We start from the raw sequence: 10,415 nt of genomic DNA on the forward strand, positions 1-10,415 counted from the left end.
GAAGAAAGGAGTAAAAAAGAATAAAATAGGAAGTCAATGCATAATTCTAAAACTACTGAATTAAGTCATAGCAGAACTTGCTTATTACTTAGAAATACAGAGACCAGAACAAAGAGCTAAAAGAGTTACCTCAGAGGAGAACTGAAACAGCTCTCCTCTCCACCCTCACCAAGCAGAATAAAACAAGAATAACAATAATGAAGTGTATCCCACATTCCAAGAAGACTTATAATTGTGTCAGAAATACATTTTTTGACTGAGAATTTTAGACCAAAATATGGATTTTATAGCAATTAAGAATATAGTTGGGGAGGAGGGGAGAAATCACCTTTTTAAGCACCTTCATGGCAAATATTTTCCCGGTATTTGCTCCTGTTACTTTTCGTACTTGAAAAACCTAGATGAAAATTAAAGTGTGCGTTATTAAAAGCTAAATTATGCTAGTCACAATCCCTTAATTCCTACTTATAAAAACAAACGATATAGCAGTCTGTATTCTTACAAAAACTAGTACCATGAACGACTGTGTACAAAAATGATGAGCTAAGAGATTATATTAAAGATTTAGTAGTGAAAAGTGTTACACAACATGGGACTTTCCTGTCTGGTCTGCTGACATCTGGTGGCAAAGCTGGGCAATGACCATCCTATAACAAGCACTCAGTGTTACTTAAAAAATCCAAGTTTTCATAGAAAAAGCTATAATCAGGTTTCCCAGACACACAGAAATTATAAAATATTTCATAAATTCTCAGGGATGCTTCACATATAACTATTTAATAATAGTTGACAGCAATTACCTATTCCTTAAAATGACTAGCTACATTTTCATGCAACAGCTAAAATGTCTGATTCACAGTGCATGTGTTACACATTCAAGATGATTAGAACATATTAGAATATGTCCTTAAGCCTAAGAATAAACTACAAATGTCATGTTTTGCAAAAATGAACATTACACGATAGCATAAATAGTTCTCAAGCTTAATCCTAACTCTAAAATGCTATCCAAATTCTGTCTTTTGATAGAGAATGGGAAGGTATAAATTTTCTTGGGCAGAACACACAGAGGTGAGGTCTTAAATTAGAAAGCCTCTGGCAAAACTATGAAACTAAGAGGTTCTCTTCATTTTTCTTCTCCCCTCTTATATTCTTCAGCTTCCCTAACTCTATTGCTCCAAACACTGCAAGTCCAAGAAAACTAATTTAGATTAAGGTCTCAGTAACAGATACCAATTTAATGTGCCATGCCTCTTGAAAGTAAGCAGTAGTTTGTTTTTTTAAAGGATACCAATAGATGGTACCATTTAACCAAAGGAAGGAATGAATCCTCTAATAGCAGACTTTGCCTGGCACAGCTGCCTACTTATTTATTCCACAAATATTGACTGAGTGCCTACAATGTGCCGGGCTTTTATGTGAACGGTGGTAGGAAAAGGAGAACTTCTGTATAGCCCTCAAATAATACCAGGTAAGTGATCATATCCTTTGCTGATAGCTAACAAAGATTGAAGAGTAGTGCTGGAATCAGGGTATAAAAATTAATCCACACAGGACAGACAACAGCTCTCATTTCAAAATACTTCCTACCTTTCCATAGCCCCCTTTACCAAGTACTCGAAGTAGCTCAAAACATTCTGGTCTGATTTTTTCTGGCCCTCTGTTCACACTAGTTTCTGAGATTTCAAATTTCTCACAATGCTCCATGCCACTGGGAAGAAAAGCAAAACCAAAAGTAAATTTGCAAAAAGTTAAACTACCTTTAGCATACTGTTAGAAAGAGAATTATAATCCAATTAAGTAAAAGGAAAAAGGTGCATGATAACAAATATAGTATCCGTGCTCTAAGTAAGCTAATGATTCAATGACATGGTAGGTCAAGATTAGGGTGGCTTGATAACTGCTTATCTGCTTGTTTACAGAACATGCTATTGATTATTTATTTTCATAAGCATCAAGCATCCCCAAACTAAGATAAATTAGAACACGTTTATTAAGCTGACAAAGGGAAAAAAGTCTTCTAGTTATTCAAATTTAGTTCATTCAAAATGTCTATGAGATCAGCTGTTATCCAACTTCATTTGGCAACTTCAGAAAATGAGAGCTTTCTAAAGGTACCCAATTAGTTCAAGTCTTTAGCTAAAAATTCTTGCTAATAAATTATATGCATGCATCTTTCCACATCTGCTTAATTTAAAGACTCCAAAAAGGGAGGCAATTTATCTGTCACTTAAATGCTTTCTCTATGAGTGATCTTCTCAGTCTGCCCACAATCCAAGGCCTTTTACTTGAAGATGGGGTACAAAGCAGACTAAACACCATACTCACCTAATGAAGCTTGCCTAAAATGACATAAAATTGAACAGATCTCTGTTTGGATGATGTATTACAAGCAAAATAAGAAGCATCTGAGGGACTTCCCTGGTGGTCCAGTGGCTAAGACCCGTGCTCCCATTGCAGGGGGCCCGGGTTTGATCCCTGGTCAGGGAACATGCCGCAACTAAGAGTTCGCATGCCGCAACTAAAGATCCCACGTGCCAAAATGAAGATCCCGTGTGCCTCAACTAAGACCCAATGCAGCCAAGTAAATAAATAAATAAGTGTTAAAAAAAAAAAAAAGCATTTGATTTGGGGAGCATTTCTAAAATTTTTATTTTTTCAGTAGGAAAAGGTGGTTCTCTATATTAAACTAATAAAAGTTCCTTAACACACGCAGACTCATATTCAGTATACTCTAAATTTGAATAATCTTTTTCTCAAAATGCATACATGATCTCAAAACCCCAGATATGTTATGATATTCATGCCAAACTCAATAAACCAAGTCTGTATATATGACTAAATATTTAAAAACAGGTTATTGAGATCACATGATGGCTATAAACTACATAAAAGAAAGACAGCACAGTGAAACATTTTCATATAAACTTACAGTTCATATGGTCCGACTCCCCCATGGTCCATGCTTTCATTTAACTGACCCTGAAAAATATGTTAAAGTTTTAAAAATAAATAACCTCATAAACAAGAAATTAAAGAACTTACTGCTTCACCCCATTACTGAAGGACAATGAACGAAATAAACCAGCTTAAAATTCTCTATACTTTAATAACAGGTAAATGTGGTGATGAACAAAATAAGGTGCACAAACAATACTATGGGATTTCACTTTAATGTGATAACTAAGCTACAGATGCTACTCATCAAAGATCTACAAACAAAACCAGGAGATCGGGCTTCCCTGGTGGCGCAGTGGTTAAGAATTTGCCTGCCAATGCAGGGGACACGGGTTCTATCTCTGGTCCGGGAAGATCCCACATGCCACGGAGCAACTAAGTCCGTGCGCCACAACAACTGAGCCTGCACTCTAGAACCCTAGAGCCACAACTACTGAGCCCGTGTGCCACAACTACTGAAGCCTGTGCACCTAGAGCCTGTGCTCTGCAACAAGAGAAGCCAGCACAATAAGAAGCCCGTGCACGGCAACGAAGAGTAGCCCCTGCTCGCCACAACTAGAGAAAGCCCGCGCAGCAGCAACGAAGACCCAACACAGCCAAAGGTAAAATAAATAAATTTATTTTTTTTAAAAAAAGGTGACTGTTTTCCTTCAAAAATTACATTTATTCAAAATATGTATTTTGTATATTACAAAACTAAAGGTACTACATTCTAAGTATGAGTTAATCAAATGATTTACAAAAAGTGCTATTCTGATATGCTTTTGATAATAAGACTAACATAATGCTATAAACCTTATTTAACTACAGCCTAACTAAGCCTAAAGTAACCACAGCCAGTCCAAGATATTGTAGTGGCTGATCAAAGCAAAACAATTAAGCAACACTCTCATATTGTGAGGAGTCATGCTGGCCAAACATTTATTCTGACCGTAGTATAAATGAGTGCAAAACTTAATTAACCTCTGTACACTAGCAATGAACAATTCAAAAATGAAATTAAGATAACTCCATTCACAGTTGCATCGATAAGAATAAAATACTTAGAAAAAAAATTAACAAAAGAAGTGCAAGCCTTGTATATTTGCTACTCCAAAACATTGCTGAAAGAAATTTTAAAAGACCTACATAAGTCAAAAGACATTCCATGTTCATGGATCAGACGACTTAACGTTGTTAAGATGGCAATACTAAATAAATTGGTCTACTGATTCAACTCAATCCTATAAAAATCCCAGGTTCCTTTCTTGCAGAAATTGTCAATCTAATCCTAAAATTCACTCAGAAACACAAGGGGCCCAAAATAGTCTTGAAAAAGGAAAACAAAGTTGGGGGACTGACACATCCTGATTTCAAAATGTACTACAAAGCAACAGCAATTAACACAGTGTGGTACGCGCATAAGGACAGAAATATAGATCAATGAAATAGAACTGAGAGCCCAGAAATAAACCCTTCCATTTACGGTCAACTGATTTTTTACAAAGATGCCAAGAAAATTCAATGGGAGACAGTCTTTCAATAAATGGTGTTGGCACAATCAGATATCCACATGCAAAGATTTACTTTGGACCCCTATCTTCACACCATACATCAAAATGGATCACAGACCTAAATGTAAGAACTAAAACTATAAAATTCTTAGAAGAAATCTAGGAGGGAGTAAATCTTCACAATCTTGGGGTAGGCAATGACTTAAGACAGAACACAAAGGGCACAAAAGAGTAATGAAAAAAGTCAATAAAGTGAATTTACTCAAAACTTAAAACTTCTGCACTTCAAAAGATATTACGAAGTGAAAAGAAAATCCACAGAATAAGAACATATAAAGAACTTCTACAACTCAATAATAAAAAAATAAATAACCAAAGTTTTAAAAAATGGGTTAGGATCTGAATAGGCATTTCTGCAAAGATGACATACAAATGGCCAATAGTCACGTGAAAGTATGTTCAACATCATTAGCCATTAGGGAAGGGCAAGCCAAAACTATACTGAGATACCACTTCATATCAACTAGGATAGTTATAATTAAAAAGACAAAAAATAACAAGTTTGGCAAGGATGTAGAGAAATTGGAACCCTCATACACTGCTGGCAGCAACGTAAAATGGTATAACCACTTTGGAAAACAGGTTGGCAGTTTCTTCAAAAATAAAACATGGACTTACCACATGATCCAGCATATCTACTCCTCGGTATCTACCCAAGAGAAATGAAAATACATGTTCCACAAAGACTTAGGCACAAATGTTCATAGAAGCGTTATTCACAATAGCCAAAAAATGGAAACAACTCAAATGAACATCAACTGGTGAAATGATAAATGTGGTTAATCCTAACAAAGTAGGCTCTAAAAAATTAGAAGTTTAAAGTTTTTATTAAAAATTTTAGAATAATTCAAAAAATATTTAAGTGAACTCATCTTTCTTCAAAGATACCAGCACACAGTCAAGACACACAAAGAAAACTGACAGCATTCTTACACAATGGATGTTCAAATGACCCCTCAAAACAAAAGTTTTTTAGTCAGAACTTGCTCACAGTGTAAACAAGTCAGGATGAAGTCTAACACCAAGGATGTATGTTTCATGATTAGACCTAGGCAAATGCAGGTGGCAGTATCAAGGGGAAAAAATTCTTGCAGTTTCAACTTGATACAGTTTCTTCTGTGTGTGGGGAGGGGCAGATAGGGGTGGTTATGGTTAAAGGGGTTTTTTTTGGTTTCTGGTGCTTCATACAATCACCTATGATGGCTTCACTTTAAAGACAAAAGGCTAACTTCTATAAAACTGATATTATGTAATTGTTTTTTTTTTTTTAATATTCGCTTTACTTAATTCTAAATTAAAGACCACAGAGTAGTTAACACTGAACTATGACTTTGAAGCCACCTAGAAAGATAATGACCTGTGGCTATGTTTCATTTCCGGAGGCAGCCAGGCCTGACTTACCACCTGCATCTGGGCTTGTAAACTACCTACCGTTACCTTCTGGAGCAGAAGCATTTTGAGGCACAATTCTTTTCTACTACTCAATGTTATCTTTAGAAGTCTTATAGCAGAAACATCAAGCTACCATATAGGACATACTGACAATTCTCCTTCGCAGGAAACTTTATTCAGATTTTTTTTCTGCCTTAAGCTTTATGACCCATCCAATGTTTTTGGTGTGCGCCACTACGACTGACAAAGTAGAATCCTCCTCATCTAAGGTACTATACAAGATACACTGTTTCAAACTAGCGCATCAGAATGACTATTCACAAAGTTTTAAATTAAAATTGTATATAAATTCAAGTTAATATGCCTTAAGTCCCAATGAAAGAGAGCACATTTTATAAAAACTTAAATAAATTGTTACAGAATGGGTGAAAAATATCCTTAATCCAAACATTCATTAAATCATTTATCTACTTTCCTGGCTGTTCACAGATATTTTCTTATAAAATAAGATTCAGTAATTCAGATACATTGGGAAAAAGGAGTAAACCTGGCCCCAAATCTTGGGCTATTTAAATATACTTAAAGGTAAGTATCTATTAAAATGCAAGATAAGCATTGATAGTGAGATATTCACAATCGTGAATATTTGAATACATATTATCTATTGAATATATAGCACTGTTTTTCAAAACACTTTTTGCTCTATAAAACTTTAATATCCCAATCTGAAATTCATACTACTAGTAAGCCGCTGTGACTATTTCAAATTTTGAATTAGTAGAGTAAAAATTAAGGATTTTTTTGGGTTTCCTTGGTGGCGCAGTGGTTAAGAATCCACCTGCCAATGCAGGGAACACGGGTTCGAGCCCTGGTCCGGGAAGATCCCACATGCCGCAGAGCAACTAAGCCCGTGCGCCACAACTACTGAGCCTGAGCTCTAGAGCCCGCGAGCCACAACTACTGAAGCCCGCGTGCCTACAGCCTGTGCTCCGCAACAAGAGAAGCCACCGCAATGAGAAGCCCGCACCGCAACAGAGAGTAGCCCCCGCTCGCCACAACTAGAGAAAGCCCGTGCCCAGCAATGAAGACCCAACGCAGCCAAAAATAAATAAATAAAATAAATAAATTTATTTTTTAAAAAATTAAGGATTTTTTAAGTTGCATTCACAATTATCTATTACTCTTTTAACCTGTGTCTCCACAGAAAGCAGACGTTTCCAACATTTTCATAATCTAATGAAAATCTCTAGAGGAAAACTTTCCCTTAGTTTCAACTCTGTTCCCAAATTATATTATCACCAATGAAACAGAAAAACAAACAAAAAAACCCTTTCACCCATTGGTTTTAATACAGTATTTAAAATGTATTAAATCTCCTCATCTTTTACTCACTGAAGAATTAACTATTCTATGTAAACACATATATTTACTAATACAGATTCACTCAGTGTAACATACCTAAAAAGGTATATATCTCTAAATAGGACCAATGACAAAAAGAAAGGAAACAAACAAACAAACTACAGTTCTAAAAATGCAGCACCTCTAGTATAACTGTATTTATTAAGTCTCTAGGCATAGATGAGGGTAAATTTAAATGATTGGTTCCTTGGCAATGAGTTAACACTGATAAGCTATATTTCCATAAACTAGCTAACGACATAATGTGCCAGGATATTTTGAGAGTACTTTATATACTTTATCGCGTGTAAGCTTCATTTTATGGAGAAGAAAGAAGTGTCAGGGAGATTAAGCAATTTATTCTAGATCACACAGTCAGTGAGCATGGCTGGGGGGATCAGAATTCACTTTGACAAACCACAAACAGGTACATTACAAACAAAACTAGTAAATGCATGAAGAAGCTATGCAATGAAGCTTGCTGAATTGAGTCAAGAAAATACTACCACTAGTTATCTCTGTGGTCTTGGGCAATCATCTCTCTGGCCAATGCCTCAGTTTCCTTACTATAAAATGAAGAAGTGAGGCTACTCCGATATGCATCAATGTTTAAAAAGCTTGGATATAAATTCACAAATAGCCAGAATATTAATTATGTTATTATAAATTCACAGTGGTCAGATCTTCCAAGAATCTAAATTTCTCTCATTTTTCAGAATTTTAAATCTTACTTTAGAGAAACCTGGATGTCACTGAATCTCCTTGGGTGGCCAACCCAATTCCACCCAAATTCTTTTTGCTTGTCCAGCTTGCACCTCTTAGAATAACACACTCAAAAGAAACAGTTCCACTCCAAAAGCACTGCTAAGTAAGATATATTTTGCTGAAGGCTCTTCCTCAAAATCCTCTTTAATTACCTTTGCTCTTTCCCCAAAGCTCCTCTCCCCAGGGTGGTGGCCACATTTCTTTCTCCTTCTTATTCCCAACAATTTCTCTGGCCTCTTCCACACCCGTTCAAAATTCTCAAAATCCTATTTGCTTGTACCCAGCAAAACAAATGTCCAGGAGAGGTCCCAGTTAATAACAGAAATCTTAATATAGTATTTTACTTCCAGCTCCTAATAAAACCATGGTCTAGAAATTCTGTAAGTTCAACTGATGAAGATTTTATAAAATACCCTTCCTATCATTTTCTCCCCTGCTCTGCTCCAAAGCCACTGCTATATGGGGCCAATATAATCGATGAGTATGTTATTTGTAATGAAAGTAATCCTACGTTTGTTTCAAATTGTATTCAGTGTTATCACATGTTCCATTAAGAGGCTAACTGGAAAAAAAAAGAGGCTAACTGGAATTCCATATGCAAACATATTAAAAAGTACACATCTCAACACCCACCTTCTGAACTGTCTGATTTTGATTTAGACTCCTTTGATTATGAAAAGGGCAGTATTACTTTAGCTCACTTAGTTTCATGAAGTGTTCAAAATTCTTTATATATAGCATCTCAATCTTTGGTCAACAAGCAGGCAACAACTTACTTGCCAAAGGAGGAAAACAGGGTGAGGAAAAGAAAGGGAAGCCCCTTCTGTAGTTAGAACAAACATCTGACATCAGTCATTAACCCACGTACTCATCTAGGCAATGGAATTTAGAATCTAAATTACCGTGAGGTTATCATTGATGGTCATTTACCCAGAATCAGGGATTTAGCATGACAACACCATTTCTGAACGTCAGGTACAATCTGTGATTTTTCAATAAATTTATCTTGAGAAAAGAATCTTGAATAAAGAATAACAAACTACTAAGGCAGCAAAGGTAAAACCAAGCTATGCATTAGGAAAAACAATTCTAAATTTAACACCCTAAATTACAGAAAGAAAAGCCCTCACACCACCATTCACAAGTCTCAGTGCAACCAATTTATTTTTGGCAAGCCAAATCACAGCTGTCAACGCTGGTTTTTTTCCACCCCTAAATTACATCAAGTATTTTGAAAAAATGTAGACATCGTCAACTGGGGTAAAAGTAAGTTACAAATGCCGTGTGTCGTTATAAATGCTTTAAAAAAAAAAAAGTCACAAGGAAGGGGGTTTAAAAAAAAAAGCAATCAAACAAACCCTGGAAGATGCGGCAGAGCCCCCTTGCTCCCGAAATAAAACTCCTGGTGGCTGTAACAGCAGCGGCAGCGCTACTCCCGACAGAAGTTTTCAGCTGTCACTTCTAACAGCTGAGCGCTTCCTAGGAGAGAAGCGACAGGCCGAGAGAAGTGGTTGTGGGAGGTCTGAAGATGGAACACTTAGGGGAACCCTTCCACACTTCACCTGCACTTACGGGCCACCCAGCAAGCGCAGTCCCCTCCCCCCAACACTCGCGCCCCGCACACTCAAGTCCAGTAGCTCCAGGAATCGACCACGCGCCCTTCCTCGTTCCCTCCACAAACAGACTGCTCCCGGCTGCACCGGTCTGGGGCTATAAGGGCACAAGCCGCACCTGCAAGCGCCGCAGCAGCCTCGCATCTACAGCCAGGTCCGCACCGCCTGCCCCCCCCCCCGCCCCCCCGCTTCTGGCCGTGCAGCGCCTCGGCTCCTCCTGCAGACTGCTCGCGCCCCGCTGGGTCTCCGCGCTCTCGGACGCGCCGCGCTTCCAGGGCGCGGGCCGCCGCCCCGGCCCTGTCACCTCGGGCCCCCCGGGACCCCGGGCCTCACCCCCTCCTCCAGCTCATCCTCAGAGCCCGCGTCCTCTGGCTGGTCCAGGTCTATGTCAAACACTCCTGCCATGTCCTCAGCTTCCCTGTCTCGGAAGTCCGGCGCTGGGTAAAAGCCGTCCCGCCTCCGTCGTCGCCTCATGGGCCCGGACCCGCCGCAGCCACCACCGCAGCTGCCGCCATCACCGGCTGCTTGGGCTCAGTGCGTCTGCGCCTAGGCCCTAGACTGGCTCCTCAAGTTCAGCGCTGGAGCATGCGTACAGGACTCTGTGAAGCCGAACCGTGGGCAATGAACATGCGTAGAACTATCGCTGGGAGCCAGGTACTGGCAGAAACATGCGCAGAAGCCCAGCCGAAGCCTCGCTCGGAAGCCAGATCATGCGCATTCTCAGCTAAAGCGT

General features: G+C 38.6%; 1 protein-coding gene across 6 annotated transcripts in view; it reads right to left on the reverse strand.

Moving 5' to 3' along the window:
• Positions 1 to 10,231, reverse strand: part of RPS6KB1 (ribosomal protein S6 kinase B1) — a 39,360-nt gene extending 29,129 nt beyond the window's left edge. Inside the window, exons 1-5 of one of the 6 annotated variants that reach the window (XM_033431639.2) lie at positions 9,428 to 9,549; positions 5,130 to 5,160; positions 2,933 to 2,982; positions 1,591 to 1,711; positions 329 to 397 (exon numbers count right to left, since the gene is read on the reverse strand). In XM_033431639.2, the coding sequence (XP_033287530.1) occupies positions 329 to 397; positions 1,591 to 1,711; positions 2,933 to 2,982; positions 5,130 to 5,144 (255 nt within the window). In that variant the 5' untranslated portion in view covers positions 5,145 to 5,160; positions 9,428 to 9,549. Of the gene's footprint in view, positions 1 to 328; positions 398 to 1,590; positions 1,712 to 2,932; positions 2,983 to 5,129; positions 5,161 to 9,427; positions 9,550 to 10,015 lie in introns of those variants that run through there. The other 5 variants (XM_033431637.2, XM_033431638.2, XM_004271741.3 and 2 more) reach the window with 5 other exon arrangements.
• Between the last annotated feature and the right edge of the window lie 184 nt (positions 10,232 to 10,415).

Source organism: Orcinus orca, chromosome 19, assembly GCF_937001465.1.
Source record: "Orcinus orca chromosome 19, mOrcOrc1.1, whole genome shotgun sequence".
Taxonomy (NCBI): domain Eukaryota; kingdom Metazoa; phylum Chordata; class Mammalia; order Artiodactyla; family Delphinidae; genus Orcinus; species Orcinus orca.